The sequence below is a fragment of the Podarcis erhardii genome (genome assembly GCF_964252035.2).
Source record: "Podarcis erhardii genome assembly, chromosome: 14".
In the NCBI taxonomy this organism is placed as follows: Eukaryota; Metazoa; Chordata; class Lepidosauria; order Squamata; family Lacertidae; genus Podarcis; species Podarcis erhardii.
This window is the reverse complement of record NC_138503.1, coordinates 41,885,844-41,909,256: the sequence shown is the minus strand read 5'-3', so window position 1 is coordinate 41,909,256 and position 23,413 is coordinate 41,885,844. Positions and strand designations below refer to the sequence as shown.

At 43.7% G+C, this 23,413-nt stretch overlaps 1 protein-coding gene across 1 annotated transcript in view; it reads right to left on the bottom strand.

Moving 5' to 3' along the window:
- The window catches only part of MOSMO (modulator of smoothened), a 44,624-nt gene extending 21,332 nt beyond the window's left edge, over positions 1-23,292 (bottom strand). The window contains exon 1 of the mRNA XM_081840134.1: positions 22,960-23,292. Coding sequence (XP_081696260.1) covers positions 22,960-23,065 — 106 coding nt within the window. The 5' untranslated portion in view covers positions 23,066-23,292. The remainder of the gene's footprint in view (positions 1-22,959) is intronic.
- Between the last annotated feature and the right edge of the window lie 121 nt (positions 23,293-23,413).

The following is a 23,413-nucleotide window of genomic DNA, read 5'->3' as shown; positions in this document are numbered from 1 at the left end:
CCTGCAGGTACCATCATATCAGGAGGTCCATTCTGCATGCTCTTGGAAACATCGGCCCTTTGGATCATCCTCCCATTGCATATCAGACAGATGCCTTCTCTATTGCGTTTTGGCACCTGCTCAAGACGTTCCACTTTCAACAAACCTTCTAAAACCTTTATCCCAGTTGGTATCTGTCTTCAAACTGAATTGATTTTACATATGCAATTGTTTTATGTACTGTACTTTCCCATCTATAAGATGCCCCCATGTATAAGACCCCCCCCCCATTTTGGAGGGCTCAGTTTTAAGAAAATAAGGGGAGATGGCCCAAAGTTGTTGAGCTTCTCCCCCCCAATGCCGCTGCGTGCGGGAAATGATCTAGGGAGTGTTTCCCCCGCGCAGTGGCATCGGGGGAAGCCAGCCAGCCGGTTGACTGGAGTGCAATTTCCCCCAATGCCGCTGCGCATGGGAAATGATCTAGGGAGTGTTTCCCGCACGCAGCGGCATCAGGGGAAGCCAGCCAGCTGGCTAGCAGCTTCTCCCCCCCCCCCCAGCTGTGGGCAGGAAACACTCCCTAGATCGTTTCCCACTGCGGTAGCATCAGGGGAAGTTGCACTCCCGCCAACCGGCTGGCTGACACACCACTTCTAATCCCCCCCATGCCACTACCCGTGTATTGGACGACCCCAGTTTTTTGACACAATTTTTAGTCAAAAATCCTCGTCTAATACACGGGAAAATACGGTATGTTATACTGTAAATCGCTTTTGGGTGCCTTGTGAGAAGTGATTCAGAAATGAAATAAAGAAATCAAACTTTAAAATAAAATATAATAAAATAGAGGGAATCCGGCACATTGATCTTTCAAGTTACAAGAGGAGAAAAAAATGGCCACCTGGGCTTTAACACAATGACATTTAAAGCTACTCCAGCCCCTCTACCACTTAGGGGCATCTAGCACATTTCCCCAAATGTTTGCCTCCAGACAAGATAGAACTGGCAGGCACTGAAAAAAGTCACTCTCGGGCAGCACTCTGGAAAGCATAAAGACGACTTTGTTGAGCTCTTGCATACCGAAGCGTAGCATTTGGACTCATGCCGAAGGGTATTCTTGCCTAGCACAAAGTTTAATTAAGTGCCTGTCCCATCGCTAATATACTGAACTGAGCTAGAAATGATTTACACACACACACACACACACACACACACACCAGCACTGTGGCAAATCACAACTACCACTGAAATCCGGAACGTTGGGTTTTCGTAATGGCAAGAGGCTGCAAGGGGAAGAACACACAGCGAGAAAGGGAGAGAAAGAGAGAGATGTCAAGTAACTTTAAAGACACCGTTGACGTAGGCCAGTAACCAGCCTGTTGCATGAACCAACAGTGTGTTCTCCAATCTCCACCTTTCCAGTTAAACGAGTTCTGGCCCTCGCTCTGGGGCATCGGAGCCAGAAGCTACAATGACCACACAGCTGTTCTGCTCCTGCGTAAGGCAGCTATATTTAGCTTCACGCAGATATGTAAAGTGATCCCCGTCATGCACAAGCTCCCAAATTACAGAAAACCCACATCTCACAAAGTGGGAGGTGCCTGCACTGGGAGCTGGGGGCACGGATAGGTGAGGAGCAAGTTTGCCCCTGAACCCCATGCAAACGGATTCTCACTTTGTCACTAACATTGGCAGGAGAGCATTTTTCAGCTGCTTAGCCATCAGTTACTGCAGACACTACTAAAAATGATTTGTCCATTTCCCTCTTTTCCTCCCACCCTGGTTTTGTCCCGACATACTTCTCACTGGTCTTCGCTGGTTTCTCTGTTCTCGTCTTCATTTTAAGTTTGTGTGTGTTCAGACATTTCCACTGACTTGATGCTCTGCAATTGTTTTTTCTTCTCTCTAGGCTCTTCCCTGAACATTTTTCCTCTACAGCTACCAATGTCCAAAGGACACCTAACTAATTGCCTTGCCCCCCTCCAGCTGCCCCTCATGTGAATGCCCTTTCATCCGATACTCTAGTCTTCCCCTGTGTTTATATTTACAGTGCAATTCTACACTCAGACACCACCCGCATTGTGTTCAAAGAGGCTTACTCATAGGAAGGAGTATCATATTACAGCTTTAAGCAGTCACCTTGACATATCTCCAGCTCGATCCCTTTCCTCCAAAATCTGGCCAGCCTACACCTCTCCTTTTGAGTTGCTCCATGTTGAAAAACATCTAACAATTTCACATGGTGGTAGTAGCAGTAGCATTTATTAAAGTTTTATACTGCTGTTCATCCAATGATCATAAGGCAGTTTACAATATAAAAACTCAAAAAATAAATATCATAATAACAAGAACAATGAGCCTTCTTCCAACAATTAGCTTCACAAAATAGCCCAGAGTTTCAGGATACCTCAAAGTGTATTGTACCAAAGCAGGGTACAAATTGGTATCTTCCATTGAATACTGTTCTGCAGGGATTGAGACTATTTAACACAGGGATCTGCTATAGACACACATCAGAACACTGGGTTGGTTCTTTTTCAAACCAGGCACCCAACACACTCTTCCTGCTCAGACTTTATGGTGTTTATTACAGTCATGGACAGTATACATGCATGCAAGTACTCATAAGTCTGAAAGTCACCTTCAGTTAGGCTACCAGGGAGCACCCCAGACATGAAAACTAGGCGGTGCTCTGTGCAACTCAGAAACATGCTATGTTAGTTGTCCCAACAAGGGGAGACCATCGACATGATTCCATTTTTAATACACATGTACACAAATATACAGGCAGGGTCTCAAGATTCATAGTTGCTCAAAGCTCTTTCATCTGAACAGGAGCTCTGTGGAACAAGGACACAGGCTTCCTGACCAACACAAGTGGGTCAAAAGTCTTATCATTTGAACCGAGTTTGCAAGGCTTCTCTAAAGGCTTGCCCTTTTCAAAATGCACATGCCAGGTGGCTAGTAACAGCAAGCAACAGCACAGAAAAGACACAGGACCCTCTCTGCCCCTATAAGCACCCCCTGCCTATGCACTTGGAAAATGGATGGGGAACCTCAGGCCGAGGGGCCAAACAAGACTCCTAAGGTCTTTCTATCTGCCCCTTGTGGGTCTCCCCAGAGACCACAAGTCAAGAGAGGGTGCCAGGAGCAGGTCAGCAATAATGCATCCCTTGGGCTGAGAAAGGTACCCCAACACTGCCTCAGAACAAAAACCCTGCTCTTTGTATTCTGTCCATCTTACATTTGGCAAAGCAAGCACAAGAGACAGAGCCTTTTTGGTCATGGCACCCGGACCCTGAAATGCCCTTTTGGAGGAGGACTGACTGCCGGGCTTCCCATCTGCTTGGCTTCTGGCAAGCTGTGAAAACCTGGCTGTTTCAGCAGTCAACATCATTTATACTCAATTGGCTGACATACCGTATTTTTCGTTCTATAGGACACACTCTTTCCCCTCAAAAAATGAAGGGGAAATGTGTGTGCGTCCTATGGAGCGAATGCAGGCTTTCGCTAAAGCCTGGAGAGCGGGAGGGGTCGGTACGCACGACCCCTCTCACTCTCCAGGCTTCAGGCAGCTATCCGCAAGCCTTCTGAGCGCTCTGAAGGCTTGCGGATAGCAGCCTGAAGCCCCGGGAGCGCAGCGCCAACTCCCGTTGCGCTCCCCGGGCTTCAGGCAGCTATCCGCAAGCTCCGGGAGCGGCGACGAGGTTGCACGCAATCTTGCCGCCGCTCCTGGACCTGTTTGGGGGGCTGGGGTCGAAGGAAGCTCGGGCTTCCCCCACCCCAGCCCCACGGCTAAAAACGAAGCCAAGACAGTGAGCGGGATCCCGCTCGCTTTCTTGGCTTCTTTGCTCTTTGGGGCTGGGGGGGGGGGAATTGTTTCTTTATTTCCCCCCCTAAAAACTAGGTGCGCCCTATGGTCCGGTGTGCCCTATGGAGCGAAAAATACGGTACTTATCAGGTTCTGGGTGGTTCCATATTTTGTGGCTTTTTTTATCATCCTGTTCCTTTTAAACTGTTTTATGACAGGATCCAAAAGGCAAGCTAGAAATGTCATCTGAGTCTCCCACAGGTAGTAATGAGAGAATTAGAAACGAAGTCACATCTACACATGTAAACCAGATTTAAAGCACATGGCTTCCCCTAAAAGAATCTCAGGAACTGTAATTTAAGAGTGCTAGAAATTGTAGCTCTGTGGGGGATGAAACTACAGTTCCCACAGTTCTTTGGGGAAGCCATGTGCTTTAGATCTATGTTGTGGATGTGACCCAAGTCAGGATCCACTCTCAAAATAAGAGAGCCAAGAAAGAAAAATATTTAAAACATAAAATCAAGGCAATATTGAGTGAGAACATCTAGACTCCACACTTTTGTGGGAACTAGCTCCTGCATCCCATTTTAAAAATAAGTGGGTCAGAAAGTAGTCAATTTACAAAACCCAAAGAAAACCTTGGCCTTCTCCCCCTTTTTCTGAATGGGTCTCCCTGCACACATAACGCCTCAACAAGATCCAATTTCGGTCAAGGAAAGTTCCTATAAATCCTATCTGTGTAAAATGTGGACAGATTTTGAGCCAACATTAATAAAACTGCCTAAAGAGAACCAATTAACCTGAATGGGAGAAAGGAAACCCTGGAAATTTAAAGAGATGTGTGTGAAGAACTTCGAACAAAATGCAAGATTCAGTGTTTTCACACTTTGTAACTGGGACTCCATTTCTATTCCAGAAACTTGCTAAGTTGGACTATTCTTGAGAAAGCCAAAAATAAAAATAAAAAATAACCCACCCATAAGTACTTAACTACAGATCACAGATTTATTTTGGAGTGAAAGCAAGGCTATAGACTGAAAATAATTGGCATACCAAAATGTAAGGGATACATTGCCCCAATTTTTAAAGAAACTGTTAATGGCCTTGTGAGCAGTAGTGGAATTTTACTGAACACAATCCTTGGCCCCAGTATAGCCCTTCTGTAGCTCTGTTCCACTTGATCTGCTCGTAAACGTAGACTTTCATAATGTTATAAAAACATCTGTTGCCAATCTTGCTGCTGAGTGCTGGATTTTTTTTATTGTTTGATCTGCATTTTAATTTTAACAGTCCAACAAACTACTGTAAACAACTCTTTGTCACCAAGAATCACTAAAACGCCTGGTAAGCCATGCAAAAAAATTGCCAACAAAGACCATCCAGGGAGAGGTAAATAAACTGGGGCGTTAGTAGTGTTACAATAGCTAGCCTGCATTTGGTTATATTTGGACACAACAAAGAATGGATGGAGAACCTGTCCCCTTCCAGATGTTGCTTGACTCCCATTCCAAATGAGCACCAGTCACCATGGTCAGGGATGATGGGAACTGTAGTTCAACATCTGGAGGACCACAGGTCTTCCACCCCTGCAGTGAAGATATGGCAATGCACAAGGAAAGGGAAAGCTTTTCACATGGGAGACAATCTCAAGATGGTCCTCTGTCGGATTCTGACACACCCAGTTCTGAACAGTGTTGATGCCAAACCAACATGATTTTTGAGAACAACAACTGAAAGGTATTTCAAAAGGGGGGGGGGGAGAGACTGTTGGAGGATGACAGAGAGGCAAACTAAATGCACACCTTGAAGGAGAATCCAATACATGTAGGCACATTAAGACACTTGGGAAGGCAAACAAGATATGCAAGAACAGGAGCTGCAAGAACTGAAATATAACTGGGAGATTTTGCAGTGCAATCAACAGCCAGTGTGGCACAGCCATTAAGAGTTTTGAATATATACATTTTAAATAAAGATTTTGGCAATTGGGGGGACGACGACGCATTTCAATGTCTGTTTCTCACAACCTCTTTAATTTAGGTAAATACACTCAGGAAGCTTGCTAGCCAGGCCAGGCAAGTGGCCAGTTTACCAGGTCAGTGGTCCACGGCCACCTACCTTGTACATCTTCTCAGGGAAGCAGGTACCTGTAACCTTCCAGATGTTAGACTACAATTCTCATCATCCCTGACTGTGCTGGCTGGGGCTGGTGAGAGCTGAAATCCAACATCTGGAAGGCTTCAGGCTCCTCATCTCTGACATATCTGGGCAGGGATTGGTAGCCAGCTGTCTTGGAAAATGAAGTAACATACTATGGCTGTTAAAAGTGCTAAACTGTTCAAGTTCCCTTTCTTAGACGGTGTCCACTGCATTTCCTTGGCCACAGGAAAGGGCAAAAGGCTCTGCCAGATGCATCCTTTTTTCTGGAGCTAGAAAGGGTTCACAAAGGAAAATAGCAGTACCAGCAAGCCTGGGGACACGGTGCGGGGAGAACAGGACTAAAAGCAATGCCCCACTCTCAACACTTCTGCTTCTCTTTATTTGTGGAATGAAGAACTGTCAAGAAACTGACATGGTAGCATGCTGCAAAACGTAGTTTCAACGATAAAATGTACTGAAGTCTGGTAGCGTCTGCAGTCCTGAAAATGCCTTTTGAAATGGATACGAAAGGCAAACTTCTAGCTCTTGTTGCAATAGGCAAGAAAAAGCCCATTAGCGCTACCCACATTTCCAGAAGGATGAGGTCCTGCATGCTTCTGCTGTATCACAGGGCTCCACTGTCGTCTTGCTACTTCTGGCACCACACGTGCCAATGACGCAGGCTCCACTCCATCTGCACATAATTTTCACAGGCATTGCTCTGCAGAACACCCCAAGAGTATTCTGCTCATTCCACCCACTGCTGCCGATAGCAAGCACTCTATGGGAATCTGTGAATGATATTTCAGCAGCCTTCTTCATAGGGGAGTTGGAAAGGGCTTTGCCAAACTGCTGTAAAAGCCCAGATTCTTCTTGCTGTCATACGCAGGGCAAAGCTGGGGGGAAACAAGAGCCAGGCAAGGATTGCATAATGTTTCCTTGCTTGTGAAGGGGACGGAAGCAATGCACTGGCCTGCTTCAGATGTAAAAAGCCCCTCCAACAAACCATGATATGTTAAAGCATCAACAAGCATTAACAGCAACAGGTTTTGTGTACAGTCAACTCTCTCACTCCACCTCCTGTACATCTGGCCGTAGAAACCTTCTGGTTTCTTAAACGGCACTTTCCTCCGGTGTCTGAACCAGGAAATCAAGACGCCCTACAAATCAAGATTGTAAAACCAGGACCTGATCCTGATTTGAAGATTACATTTTAACCAGTTTCCTTGTCTGGGCTTCAAGGAAAATGTGGTTTAGAAACTAGTAAGTTTCCTCTGCGGGGAAGGACTTCAGAAGGAAAAGAAGGGAGCAAGCACTATAGCTCACGGGTCTTTTATGCTCCAACAAACCATGGAGTAACTCTGTGATGTCTGAACCAGGCAACCACCTCCACCACATGCTTTAGCCCATCATTTTATCTGGGCAAATTCTCATGGATCTACTCCTTTCAACACAACACGAGACTGTGGAGAAGTCCAGGCTTTTGGCTTCTCACACACTTTGGCTGTCTTCTGCTCTCCCAGGCGCAGTTCCTCTTGAACCTTCCAGTTTTGTTTGCCACAGCCTCTCTCCTTGGTAATGAGTTGCGCTGGGGCCATGGATGTCATCAGCAGCTTGACCACATGTTTTAATCATGTCTGAACTCTCATCTTCAGGACTGTTCTGCATTCCACTCTGTTGAGAACTACCTGAAAATAGAAAGCAGCATTATTAAAAATGTTTTCCTAATTATCACCAAAATACACTGTCCACCCCAAACCAACAAAATCTAAGTGGGAGGCCATGATGAAGCTGGTAGCCATACAGTAAGGGGAGAAACCTGAACTAGAAACCTGAACTACGGCCGTCCAGCCTTGAGTTTGGACTGGAGGACCCAGGCTCAAATACCCAACTCAGCCATGAAGCTATTTGGGTAATCTGGGCTAGTCACTACCTCACAGAGTTCTTGCGAGGTTAAAATCTGGAAGTGGAAATAGAACCATGACTGTTCAAAGTGGCAAGATGTTGATCTAAATGCATTGTGCAGATGGGGCCCAGGCACACCAGTGACCTTGCCTCATAGCCTCTTGTAAAGGTGCTGAACAAGAGGACAGACATTAAGGAACACAGTCGTATCTTGGAAGTTGAATGGAATCTGTTCTGGAAGTCTGTTCGACTTCCAAAACGTTCGGAAACCAAAGCGTGGCTTCTGATTGGCTGAAGGAAGCTCCTCAGCCAATCAGAAGCCGCAGAAGCCTCGTTGGACATTCGGGTTCCAAAGAACGTTCGCAAACAGGAACACTCCCTTCTGGGTTTGTGGCATTTGGGATCAAAAATGTCAGAGTACCAAGGCATTTGGGATCCAAAGTACAACTGTATACATAATGGAGCCCACAGGTGGAACTCTCCAAAGATAGCAACTATCAAAGCAATGCTTTGAATACAAAATGTCCCAGATTTCATCCCTAGCATCTCCCACCAGGTAGCAGATGATGGGAAAGGCAATCAGTAGTGAATTTGATGAATCAATGGCTGGCTAGCATGAGGAAATCTAAAAGTGGTTCTGCATGAACCTCACTGTACAGAACCAGTATAAACCCAGCATCCTGTAAGCGTTAAGTCTCAAGTCAACTGAAATATCTAAGGTGGAAAAGATGGGCAAATAGTAAATGGCAGACTATCCCAACCTGCTGGTTTCTCAGAAGTTGTTGGACTACAACTCCCATCATTTCCAACCATTAGCCATGCTGACAAGGCCTGATGGGGGTTGTAGTTCAAAACATATGGACGGCACCTCGTTCAGAAAGGTTGTAAGGAAGAATGAAATGAACTTACCAGTGGCTGACATCTCCAATGCAGGCATGTGTTGTGATTGATGTGTGGCCGACTTCCCAGGAAAGGGGATGCAGGAGTTGGGAAGCTCTTCAGAAAAGGGTGAAAGATGGAGCTCCTGCTGCATCTTCATATGGTGCTTTATTTATGGTACAGCAGCTCTCATTCTGCACTGTGAAGCCTGCCCAATTTCAGAGACATTATCCAGAAAAGAAAAGAATGCTAGTAACTCTGACCCAGCTATACAGCCAAGAATCAGAAGTAAATGCCCCTCTAATTTCTGAACTCAGAATAAAATCATGCAGATTGAATAAAGCATGCCAATAAAGCAATTCCATTCCAGCTTTCAATTTTAACATATCAAAACAATACAAATATTTTAAAAAAACCTGTCTCACAACTTCTCTGTGTGCATTCCCCAACACAACTAGGAAATGCAACCAAAGACTGGACTAAATTATGAAGAGCAGCATCTATCACCAGCCTCTGTGGCTCAGTTGTCAGATTGAATTTTATGGGATAAATACAAGCTGCCACTGGCAGATTTAGCCTTTTTGCCCTGTTTATAGACTATGAGTACACCTTCACCTTATCTGACATAAATGAAAGATAGCCATGCGCCTCTATGGGGGGGACGGACCATACTTCTGTAGAAAACCCAAACTACTACCTTGCACTTTATGGTAAGGCTAAAACATCTACTGAGTGGAGCCAGCTGGAGGAAGAATCCATTGCATTGCTGAGCACAGAAACCCACCAGCTTCCTTATCATGTGTCCTTGCAAAATTTGAAATTGCTAGTAGCATATCTACCCTCCTCCAGGAAGCTCAGAACAGGTTCTCCTGTCTCTCTTTGTGTACACAACCACTCTGTTAGGCAGCTGCCTTCTCTTTTTTACAATGAAGTTGTTTATTATCATTATCATCACCATCACCACCATCATCATCATCTCTATACCACTTTATATATTAAATAACAAATCTCAAAGCAGTTTACAACACATTAAAACGTCAAATAAAACAATCCAGAAAAAACCTACTTCAAGCTTCAAGAAAAATATTTCAGATCCTTCTCCATGTGGTATTTTGCTTTCCCCAATTACCAACCTGGCAGCCAGAGATCTCCACATGGTCGCAACTGGACCCATGCCGGTCGCAAAATGTGCCTGGAGCCTGGTTAATTTCTAACACGAGGTATGGACTGGGATGGTAGAGGGAGAAATGAACTGAAGGATGATAGAGAAGCTGTAGAGAGGGACTGATGTTCTGCCCCTTCAACACTGAACTAAAGATGAAAAAATGCTAAAAAGAGGTGGGGGTGGAGCAAGCAGAGATTCTCAAACAGCCAAATCTATTCCACAAATTCTTTAAAATATAACCATCACAGCTGACTGTTAAGTCATTGGCAATATGTAACTTCTGCAGAATATCTTGCATACAGACAGCTATCCCTTTGAACAAACTACACATCCTTGCATGTGCACAGATAACACTTGACAGCTACTCATCTTTAGAACTATCAAAATTCAAGTCGCACTTTGACCTTGAGTCAATAATTTTGTTCAGATGGAGGATTTCTTCCAATGAACCTTGGGCAACATTCAACAGGACGGTGGCATGCATAGCTCAAACAGTTCATGAAAATGTTGTCATGTATGTGGCAAGTGTTCCTCAGTTAAAATATGAATGGGATTCTCTTCCCTTGTTATTTCATTCATTTGTATTCAAGCTTTTGATCACTATGGCCATTTTTCTCTGCCTTAGATTATCACACCCCAACTCTTCAAATACAACACTTATACAGTAGGGATTAAGCCCCAGTCATTGCAATAGAAGTCAGAATTATGTGCAACTTTTGCCTCAAAGCACTGAAGCTCAGTTGGCCAGTTAGTGCAACCCACAGCAGAAGAAAAGAACTACATCTAGCTGCTTTTGTTACAGGCCTGTCAAAGGGATAGAAATTAAAAAGGGAGGAAAACTTGAACAGTTCCTCTGCTACCTATTTTAAAGAAGAAAAGTAGGCCAAGTTGAAAAGTGTGACCCACAGTTCTTCCTAACTCTGGCAGAAATGCAAGTCAATGTTTTATATAATCCTATTCATGTGCAAGTACTGACTGCAAGGGAAACTGCTTTTAATAAGCCAGGAGTCATTAACAGATCACATTTTTCCAATGAGGTTTACTTGGCAATTGGATGAAGTGTGGCTTCTTTTAAGCTAATTACGTAGTAACAATAAACAACTCGTATAGGTTTATGCCACCTTTTTTATATTCTAGGGAACAAATGCATAGACTGGGAAACAAAGCAAGAGAGAGAAAGAAACAGGTCTATGTCTTGACCACTAAAATTCCCCTCCAAGTCCTTTTCGTTCCTAAACACCTAAGCCAAGATTCTTTTGTTCACTCATCAGGTTGATGCTCATCAATTCTGCATCAGACTACATATGATTTGCAGAGAAATCTGAAAGTCGCTGCCCAGTGGTAAGCAGTCTACTGCAACTTGGTGGCTTAGACAAGAATAATAATTTTAAAAATCATCTTTCTTGGAAGCGATCTTTCCAATCGCTTCAATCTGGTGCAATTATTGGGTTTACATTGTGCTCGGCTGTGTTGACCCCTCAACAAGGAATTGACAATGGTACTTTCTGGACACCTTCCAGTAAGAAGAAGAGTGACCACTAGGGTTGGGAGAGGGGAAGAACCATACAGTGAGTCACATACAATGCCCATGGCCTAGGGCCAAACTAGGCATTAATTGCATGGATGAAATTAATACACAAGCTTTAATTTTATGAAAATTGCAGTCCCTGGAAAAACTGAGCATGCTTGGTGTGTGTGTGTGTGTGAGAGAGAGAGAGAGAAACAGAAGCTGACCTCTCCCTCTCCTTCTTGCCACAGACCTGACAAAAATCATCTCTCTGAAGCTACTACATACATTCCAAGGGAAACCTCTGAGGACATAAAGTGGAAGCTTCTCTTGAAATGCAAACAGTCGCTCCAAGGAGATGGGTTTTTTGCCCAGATCCCTACAGTCACGTGGCTACTCAGACTTCCTCTTGCCTGCTATTTACATTTCAAGATACAGTAATATGTTCATGAGTTTGGTCCTTAATATAGATGCAAAATCAATTCCCTATCAACAAGGGGGTGGGGTATAACTGAACTACACCTTAGTTGTGGCCAGGCTTAACCCTATCACTGGCAGTATGGTATAGGGTAGGTGGGTGGGTGGGATTATGTACCTTCAGATTCCTAGGTGCTAGTCTCAAATTTTTAATCCACTGGACCACCAGGCACCTCTGCAGACCTGGCAATATGGAGGAGAAGGCTGTTAAAACCCACAATTAGATCTTGTTTCCAGGCTTAGAAACACCGACGTTCCATTTGATTTATCAAATATTATGAGTGAGCATATGGGATTAGGAGATGGCCACCCTATTTAAAAAGGGGGGGGGGACCATTCATACCCAATGGGAAGGACTGAATCCATACTAAAGCAATAAAATCTCTCAACAGTATTGCAATAAAATCAGTCTGCAATTTTCTGCATTTATGAGAATCAGCCAATGCCAAAGGCTACATATGATTTGCTTTCCTTTATTCCAATACTTTTGATGTATGTAATGATGACAGAAAAAGGAGAGAAACAGGACTTAAATTGCTACTTTTCAGACACTTTATTTATTATATGAAAATTGCCTAAATGTTTCAACTATGCATCCTCCTCGGAGACACCGAAACAATCTTTTATTTTATTTTAGTGGGCATTAAAATGCAAGCACCATGCTAGAACATTTTATTACTAAATCTGGGTGACTCCCCCACCCCACCAGCTGAAGATGCTCTCAATCAAAAGTTAAAATATATTATTGTATAAACAGCTTTTTAAAACAGGAGAATATACAAATTAAACCTTCTATCTCAAAATGAAAAAGAGGAACTCAGTCACCTCCTATAGAGGTTTGGCAAAATCTATGACCTCAGAAGACATGTGCTGCAGCTGGTACACCAAGAAATTAAGTTTTATTTTGCAAGTTTTATTTTGTGCTTTCAATACAAATCAAAGGGCAATTCCATTATCTTCCTTACATCTCCAGGCCTTCTATGTATATGCCCTCACCAAAGAGATCTCAGGAAAAATACAAACCATTTTACCTACGACAATGTAATACCCAGAAAATTTTACATTTCTTCAGCTCAAAGAAGAGCTACAAAGCAAACACCACTGAAGAAGGTTTTGTGCACCATATAAAGCACACCAGGGTGAACTGTGTTATAGACTTTGCAGATCATGCCAGCAAATAAGAGTTCTGGGAGCCTTCAATGTAATGCCACTCACCAGTATATGTTACCAGTGCATTACAGAACATTTTGAAGTGCGTAACGACAAATGTTTAATTTCAAAGGCATATTAGTTTAGAAGAACCAAGCAAAATTAAGTTTTTATGCCAAATCTTAACCCTAACTGATTATCAGGCAACAGCTATATTAAATGTTTTATTCAGCTGCTCTTGTTTCAGATGGAGGAACCAATATCATCAACTTAATGTCTTCTCTTTATTAATCCTATTTATTTGGCAAACCCACATAAATGTGGAAGACAGATTTCATTAGAGCCATGTTTCCTCAAGGGTGAGGCAGAAACCATCTAGCTGACTGTAAAGCGTTTAATAAATCTGCTGTGAGGATGTCAACCATGCACTCGGCTGGGGAAAAGATCACACAACTGGACTTCAACTGTTACCTCCTCACTGGCTATAAGAAGCATTTGTCCCAGTCTCTGATCTGCATGAGCTTGAAAAAGCAGTTACTGAACCTTTCTGGATCTGCTGATAACTTTGAAGAGGAAAGGATGAAACTGGTCTCCAGCTGGTGCTCAAATATTGTAGTTTAATTCTGTAAAGATTGCCCAATGCGTACAGACCAAGGTCTTCCTCAAGGGCAAAGACTCTTCAGGGGAAAGGTGGGATAAAAATATAATAAATGATTGATTTTAATAAACATGATTCCTGGTTTGGGCAAAATGGGAAGCTATTATCTCATTGGCAGCATAGGAGGAGTGAATCTGAAGCAAATGCAGCTCATTCATAATAAACCACGACTTACTGTTATTTATTTAATAAAATTTGTATGCTGTTTGATTGCAAGGAAACCTGCATTAAAGATGTTTACAAAAAGAATAAAAAGATGTGTAAAAACAGTTAAGAACAACTATTTCACAAGAATAGAGCACGAGGGTCATCCAATCCAATCCCCTGTAATGCAGGAATGTTTTGCCCAAGGTCGGGCCTGAACCCACATCCCTGCGATTAAGAGTCTCATGCTCTACCAACTGAGCTATCCACAGTTAAAACATTCAAAAATTAAAACCAGCAAAAACCTAAAAACACATTAAAGCACACGTCAACATTCCAGATTTCTGGGTAGGCTTATCTAAACAAAAATATTTTTAGCAGGTGCTAAAAAGTTGCTAAGGGCTTTATATGCTAATAGCGACACACTGAACTTGGACCAGTAGACAACTGAGAAGCAGTACAGATCTCGGAGCACAGGGGTTATATATATGCTGACAAGGTCTCATTCCTATCAGCAATCATGCTGCAGGATTCTGCACTAACTGCAGCTTCCAGATGAAGCTCAAGGGGAGCCCCATATAAAGTTCATTGCAGTAATTGACTCTTGAAATAACTAATACATGGTGCGCTGTGGCCAGGCTTTCCCATTTAATGTAGCCAATGCTGAAGTGAATACCACAAATGTAGATTTTTCATTCTGTTCCTTACTACATTCCATTTATAGACTTAAGGAGTTTGAGAATATCCCCAGTTGTAAATGCCGTAAGTAAGGAAACACAACTGCTGTTTTGCACCTACTTCTGAAGTGCAAATGTGCAAAACACAAGGTGCAATGCTGAGGAAGGGCCATAGCTCAGCCGTAGAGCATCTTCTTGTTGAGAATTGCAGGAGTTGGGACAGTGAGACTAGCAAGTCTCACTGTCGTTCCAACACTTCTTTGCATGCAAAGTTCAATCCCCAGCATCTCTGGGAAATGCTCCCTGTCTGAAGCCCTAGAGCAGGGGTCAGCAAACTTTTTCAGCAGGGGGCTGGTCCACTGTCCCTCACACCTTGTGGGGGGCCAGACTATATTCTGAAAAGGGAAAAAATGAACAAATTCCTATGCCCCACAAACAACCCAGAGATGCATTTGAAATAAAAGGACACATTCTACTCATATAAAAACATGCCGATAACTGGACCGTCCGTGGGCCAGATTTAGAAGACGATTGCAGAACTATGCAGAACTGGCAAAAACGACAGAAAGACTAAGAGAAAAAGACAACAGATACTCTGAAAAAGATTGGGAACCATTCATATTATATTTGCAGAAACAAAGAAAGGCAACAGACTTGATGGCAGGATTTAAATAAACATTCACATTATTCGCATCAGAAAATGTTTGGAAGATCGTGAAATAAGATGATGTATTTAATTTTATTTCTATATTTTCAAGGTTTGATGTTATGTTATTAATAACTTTTTCTGTTGAGAGATAGCAAAGTGGGTGAAAACAGAAACAAACCAGAAACACAAGTTGGGGGAAGTCTGGGAGGGGAGGGAGGGAGGAATATACAGCAAATGTTAAGAATTTGAGATGTATGTAATGAACGAAAATGAAAAATGAATGCAATTTTTTTTTAAAGGCAATTGGGCCACATCCAGCCCTTAGTTTGCCTACCCATGCCCTAGAGATCTGCTCCCAGTCAGTGTGGCCAATACTGAGCAAAATGGTCCAATGGTCTAACTCAGAGGAAGGCAACTTTTTAATGTAATAGACCTGTTTTAAATATGCAGCACAGCAACCTATCCCCAGACCGTATTCTTTGATTAACGGCTTGATAAACTACCAACCGTCCATATGGAAAATGCTCTAGGAAAGCTGGAAGATGCCAGTGTGAGTAAAACTAGTTTGGCAGTTAAAATACATCATTAAAATTCATAACTTATTACTGTCACAGTATCTCAGCTTACAGGGCTGTTTAAATGAGAAGAGGAGCAAGGTCACTTGCAAAAAAAAAAAAAAATATTACATTTCACAGTTGCACAGCCAACTGAAGTTTACTATTTAACAGTAGCTGCACACAAGTCAACACGACGGCATGCCTGAAATATCAATTGCAGCCAATATGGCCATATGTGAAAATATGTATCAGTCTAAGTGGTTGTGAGCGTTCCTCGTTTTGCTGAGTTACCCGCAGGGATTTAGCATCTAAATTTCACGACAGGTATAACGCCGTTACTTTCTGTGTTGCGCACTGACACTGAACAGATGCTCCCAAGGCAGCTGCTTGACTACTGCTTGAAATATAATTGAAGGCACAGGCATTCATTATGAGATTTCATAAACACACAAGCTTCCCTTCTGATACATTGAAAAGCGGTTTGCTTTGGGGCGGGGACAGGCAATTAGAACTCACAAGTGTTTCCAGTTCCCAGCAATCAAGTTACAGCTTTAAAATGTCAAAACATCTCTTCTGCACAACTTCCCTCTGCCCTAAATAAAGGCACCTACAGATGGGGAAGCTGTGGCCCTCCAGATGTTGTTGGAATACAACTTCCCAGTGTTGGAAACTGGGATAGAAAAAACTAGGAGGCAAATGGCTTCTGGGACCTGGGTGTGGGGACCAAAACAGAATGTCTAGTAGCCACTGGGGGGGGGGGTCGACAACACTTTTTATTTATTATTTTGATAAGCATGAACTAATACGCAATTCACCTAAGTGACACATTGTTAAAATCACATTTTTAGCAGAAACTGTTAATACATGTTTCATTTGGTGTTTACATCAAAAATATTGGTACCATACTTCAGTTTTCAAAACACACTACTCTTTATTGTTAAGCTCCTTAACATATTGTCTATCCTTAACATACACTTTGAAGCTTCAAAGCACATACATTTCAGTAATCCTTGAGTGTCAGCCAGGCGCAAGAAATGACACCCAGACTTTTTGAGGTGCTTGCAAATGGAGAATCTTTAGGCACAAAATGCGCCTGGAGCCCTGCTAATTTTGAACCCTGCAACTTCCATTAACTGCCCACTGGCTAGTGTCAATAGAAATTGGAGTCCAACATCTGGGAGGGCCAAAGGTTCCCAATTCTAGTATTTATATCATGGTGGTCCAACACAACTTAAGTGAAGCTCACAGGTAGAGCACATTCTTCGATTTAATTCCTGGTAAGGTTCAAAAGATCTCCAGGGAGAAGTGCTGAGATAGGCACCCCCTTTGCGTTCAGTGGAGCTTAGTTCAAAGATAAATGCACATCAGATTGCAGCCTAAATACTTGCATATAGTTCAGAAATAACAAAGAAACTAGATCTAGCGTTCCATGAGCTATCTTTTCCATAGCGGCAGTTTGCATTATTTAAGCTACTTGTCTCATTCCCTGCAGTTTTGCTGAGCTTCAGAAGCAACATACTTCTTTAAAGTAAGCTGAAAGCCTAGTCAAAAGCAAGGCCTTGCCCATTTTGTCAGTCTGCACTGAGGCAAACTCCCCTCAGATTAAAAGGAAATGTAATCTGATGACGCAGGGAGCATGTCTGAGGACCCCTGTTCATGCTCCAATCTGTGGCCCTTCAGGTGCTTTTGGACTCCTGCCCATCAGCCCCTGCCTGCTTTCCAATTGTCTGGGATTATCTGAGTTTGTGGGAGCATCTGGTAGACCACACACTCCCCATCCTTTGTTTACAGGATCCAAAAAAGCTAAAAGTTTCAATCCACTGTTTTTAATTGCTGTTCTTACTGCGTTTTTTTAATTCAGAGTTTGTGTTGCTTATCTACCCAACTGGGAACCAACTGGTAGAAGAGCCGCTTGCAAATACAAATACAATTTGTTAACGGAGTATTAAAACCACACATTTTACGCCCAGACGCAACAGTATTTACCACTGGAACAAAGACACACTTTAAAATATTTACTGTGCCACTTTAGCAGAAACATACCAGATGTCCACTCAGTATCAAAGCAATAGTATGAAGTGTTCTTTTCATACGCTGCGGTGTCTTCTGCTGTTAAGACTATTAATTTTCTCTCTCTTTAGGACTGAAAGAGGGAAATAGCAAACTAAACCAAAGTTCACCAAAATGCCAACTAAACAGTACAGTGCTTGAGAAAAATCAGTGGAAGCTTAAGATTTGCTAAGGTTACAAAGGATATTTAGCACCTTTGCAACACGTTTTAAAAACACAACAGAGCAAGGTTCGTGAAGTGCAGCCAAAGCATCAAATTAATTGATATTTAATGACTAGCAGAGAAGTACAGTACAAATAAGGGAGAGTGTTTAACCTGAAAAACTTGCTTTCTTTTACAATGTCTATTGAGCAGATCCTCCTCTGGCTGATGGGGGGGGGGATAACCCGTGGTGCTCCAAATGCTGTTGGACCAGAACTTCCATAAACTGTAATCATTGGTCATGCCAGCAGATGATGGGAGTTGGGATTCCAAGAACATTTGGAGGACCACAGCTTCCTCATCCCTGATCTGACTAACAACAGCCAGAAGGAGTAGTGAAAGGACTCAGGTGAACACAGCCTCCCAGGACCATGAACAGATTCTGTTACTCCCAAGAAAAATCAGTTAAAGAACAGGCTAATCTCTTCTTGGGAATTCTCTCTGGGCAGAAGAACAATATTCACAAACAACTTGGACATACTTCTTGGATACACTTCATGGGAACAGTCATTGTGAGGGCCTCACAAACACATTTGTTTGTGGTTACAGGTAGGTAGCTGTGTTGGTCTGCCGTAGTCGAAACAAAATAAAAACATTCCTTCTAGTAGCACCTTAGAGACCAACTAAGTTTGTTATTGGTATGAGCTTTTGTGTGTGCATACACGAAAGCTCATACCAATAACAAACTTAGTTGGTCTCTAAGGTGCTACTGGAAGGATTTTTTTTTATTCTGTTTCGACATTTGATTGTGTTATTGTGGACCACTTTGAAGAGCCATTAATGGCAGCTGAAAAGGAGTGTACATTTGTTTCATCTAAATAAAGAACAGGTATCTCAGGGAATTCCCCAGATAGGACCACTTTTCGGGTGCCCTCCATTTCATTGGAAGTAGCCCAATTTTAGGTTGCTATGAAATTAAATCATGCTGCTGTTTGCATGCATTCTATCCAATGGCTGAACAGTGCCCAGTGGAAATGTATATGTCAAAAGCAGTGTGCGACCACTGTTACACAGAAACAGAACAAGATACCTGACTTTTGCAGGCTCCACAAATTTTTTCCCAAGAAAAACAATGGCTGGTTATTTATTTATTTGCCAAGAAAAACAATGGCTGGTTATTTAGGACAGTCATGTCAAATAATGCTACAAACGCTACCAAGTTTTTATCTACCGCATTCTTGCGAACAAGCAAAGGAGTAGAAAGCAGCTGCTGTTGCCACAGGGAGGCCTCTAAGAAAGCGGAAAAACTATATACTATTAAAATGTGACTAAATGAAAATATTTAGATAAACAATCACGTCTACAGCGAAGTCTACTGGCATTAAACTTCAGGAAAAACATGAAGGCCAATAACATTACATTAGCACACAATGTAAGAGACATCCTTGATGCATTTTAAAAAATGCAATCCAGCTCCTGCAGAGAGTGAATTATTATGCCTGCGGCCATACATGCTCCAGTCCCCAATGACTGCCTCACTGCTAACCATCTTGCTTTGCAATGCCCATCCTCAAAAGGTAAGGAGACCCAAATCCTTGAATTTACTCTCATAAAGATGGAATGGTCTCTGTACTTTCACAGCACTTTTGAGGACCGGAAGGTCACTGTATGTTGTGGTTGGTTTATTTAGGCCCTGATGGAACTGACAAATCGAATGATGAAAATATGAAAAGGATAACAGAGATTTGGAGGACAGGGGGCGATGTAACTTGAACAACAAACACACAATAAGATTGCAACCATCTACTTTAGAGACTCACTGTCTTCTAAAAAATGTGTGAAGCATAACCCTACACTGAAATTTTGCAGTTCCAAAGCAGAGATCAGAAGAAAACGTAAGCAAAGGGAGGAAAAATAACAGCTATATTGTCCAGATTTACTAAATGGTTGCAGTAGTTCCCAGCTTCTCTCATCTCCATTTCCCAGTGCCTTTTCCCATGGATCAAATATAAGATTCTAAGCTGATCAGAGTAAATTTGTTAATCATCCTATACACATTGATCACACGGGCACATACATACAACAATGAGTTGTCGTCCGTCTTTGTCAGAAGGCTACTTCCAGCTTCCAAAGAACACACAATCATTGGAAGGCCTTCCACTTTCCCACAAGCCCAACCCTTAAAAGGAACTGACTAATGGGAGGGGTGCTTAACACTTTCATTAGCTGATTGTTGGAATTAAAAAACCTTTTCTCAGCACTTCCCAAGATTCACAAACATCAGCACGCCAAGGAAATGGTGCTACTTGCTATCATAAAACTAAGACTGTACTGTCAGAAATAAGACAAAAGGGGGATAAAATGTCCCTGAGGACTACAGTAAGCCTCTGGTATCAGGTAGACTTAACTGCGTGTCAACACGGTGAACTCCATGGCATTAATTAAATCTATTCTGGTTGTTGTACCCTCTAGCACTGCAATTTACGTCCTTATTTCAGGAAGTTCACCCACACACAAAAAGGTTAGCATTTATAGTTGCATCAGAAAAACTAAACACCAGCACCAATGAACCCTATGCTGACATCCCAGTATAGCCTCAAGTGGCTGCTACTCATTATCACATTTATTTACAAAGCAAATAGTGATCCAATTCAGATTCATCAAGCTGAAAGGGGGGGGGGATAAATTCCTTCAGCAATATATCTCACCATAACAATGTATCTGCTTTAGTACAGTTAAGAGATGGCAGACTAGCCCTTATTTCTTCAGGGTCAAATATGCAAGTACATGTCCAAAGATGACACAGATGTTGTCTGACCACAGTTGAGATAGTTTTTTGTATCCAACACACACACACACACACACACACACACACATATGCAACCTTTATTTCAGGTTGAACTTCTCTTTCTCTAGTAATGCATTTCCCTTGTCTATTCCCCTCTGACTTTCACTCCCTATCAGGGCAATATAATGCCAAAAAAAAGGTTTCAAGAACTCTAAGCTCTCCAAACCCAGGTTACTCAAGCCAGAGTACCTCTTTTTAGGTAGAAGTAGTCAATGCAATGCCCTCCATACATTGTTGGGACTACAATTCCAATCATCTCTGGCCATTGGCCACTCTTACTGTGGCAGATGGGAGTTATAGTCCAACAACATTGCCTATCTCTGTGCTTGTGCAGTCTCTGTCCAATTTTCTTCCCACACACCATACTCCAAAAATTTCAGGGCAGCCCAGCTGAACCTCAGGAAAGAACATTTTTCAGGGGGTGCATAGTGAAGGAAACTTCTGTTGCCCAAGCAGTTTCCATTCACACAAACTCTGGATCCAAACCACTACTTTCAGCCCTGTTCACTTGCCACATCTCAAGGAACAGCTTGGACTGACTGCCCTTTATGGATAGAGCAAGAATTGTTCCCCCAACCCGAATGATGCCAGTTTGCAAATTTCATTCCCCTGATCCTTTAAAAATAATATCTTTGCAAGTCTAGTGTGCCATCATACGCAAGGAGCATACACCAATTTTTGAAGGACTAAATAGCAAGCCTAAACACAATTTATACTCACATAATTCGCCAGTGTCATCTGCCTTTCATCGCTTATCTGATGCGCAGCCCTTCCAAGCTGTTAGGATAATTGTTTTCCTACGTGTCTGTAAATTATCACAGATGCCATGCCAGGATTGCACATTCATTTCTCAAACACATTATGAGGCAGAACCTCCCATTAACAACAAACAGTGGAACATTATATTTATTTTCAGTAAACTCACATTCTACACAATAACTGATTTTCAGCTGCAGCTGAATGCAGTCTAGATGTTGAATAACTGGAGAGGGCTAGTGTCATGATGGACCTATCTTTCAGACAGAGGATTAGACTTGATAACCTCTGGGCCTTGCTAACTGACTTGCAGCCAAAGTCCTCAAAGCCATAAGGATGCAGTAGAAACTTTAACAATGAAATTGCTCCATCCTTCACCCATTCTCATCAAACCCCACTCCATCAGTGGTTTCCCCCAACAGGGTTTATTGCATCTCCAAGGAAATGGCTTGATGACTCTGTGTAGTAAGGGGTGAGGAGTTATTTCTCTGTTCCCAAATACAAGAAGAGCTATGCTGGATCTGGCTAAAGGCTCAGCTAGTCCAATATCATTTGCTGCCAGATGCCTCTGGAAACCCAATAAACAAGGCATGAAGGTAACAGACCGCTTCTAAAGTTGCCCCAGTACTCTATATTCTCTGGCATACTGCCTCTGGGCCTGGAAGTTCTATTTAACCACTGATTCCCTTGACTTCCCAGCTAAAAGCCTCCAATCTCAGATTTTATTTGGTAGTGTTTCATCCCTCCTTTCCACGGCGATGATGAAAGGACTTAACAAAATCACCAACAGGCAAGACAGCAAGCAGCAATTTTCTACGAAGAATCACCCTAGGCAAAGGTTAGGTTTCTGAGAGCAAGATCTGGCCAGAGGAGCAGAGATCTGAAGCAGAGGAGGAGCAGGAGGCGAAATACTGGGGCTTCTCCCCCTCCGCCTGCCCCAGTATTTCGCCTCCTGCTCCTCCTCTGCTTCCAAAACACAAACAAGCCAAATGCCCATCGAGTCCAGCACGTTGATTCCCACCGTGGCCAACAGCTTGGGGAGCTGGAGTCCCCCGCCACGACCCTTGCCCCCAACCCCGAACTGCTCCGGTCCCCAAACACAGGAACAGTGTCGGGTCACGGTGAATGTCTAGATGCCCCGATTTCCACAACAACCGACCTCGTGGGGAGAGCTGGATCCAGCCTCCCCTGCTTCTTCCCAATGCACTTCGGTGCCCCCCCCTTCTTCTTCCAAAACACAAACAGACCACGCAGCGCGCAGCACCTCGGTCCCTGCAGCAGCCGGCCGCTTAGGAGCCTTGGGTCCGGCCCCACTTAGCCCCTCGCCACAGCGGCTGCAGCGTTTGTCCCTCCAGGCTGCCACCCCGCTGCCCCGAGCAGACCCGATCCGCCCCCCTCCTGCCCTCCTCCCGCCAGCCGTCCTGCCTGGTCCTTCCGTGCTCTGACCCACCCGCGGACTCGCCGGTGTTGATCCAGTCCGGGTTCGCCAGGCTGGCGATAGCGAAGATGTCGGCGGCCAGAAAGAGGCATCCTGAGATGATGGTCAGTTTGTCCATGTCCTCCGGCTCCGGCCTCGGCCCGGCTTCCCAAGAGCGGGGCCCGGGCCGGGGGCTCCTCACAGCCGCGGCTCCATGGCTCGGCTCGCCTTCCGGCTCCGCGCTCGGCAGCAGACGCGCTCGCCGTCACCCCGCCGCCCTCAGGGAGCCGCTGCCACAGGAGCGGGCTCGGGGCCCCCCCGCGTCCCGACTCGGGACGGCGCCGGAAGCAAAACCCGAGCAGCCGCCGCGCAACCCGGAAGCGAAAGCTCACGCCCTCGTCCTCATCTCTCCCCGCGCCTTTCACACAATGTCCCAGACGGGGCGGGGCCTGCTAAGGAGACGGCGGCGGCGGCGGAGGCAGCAGCA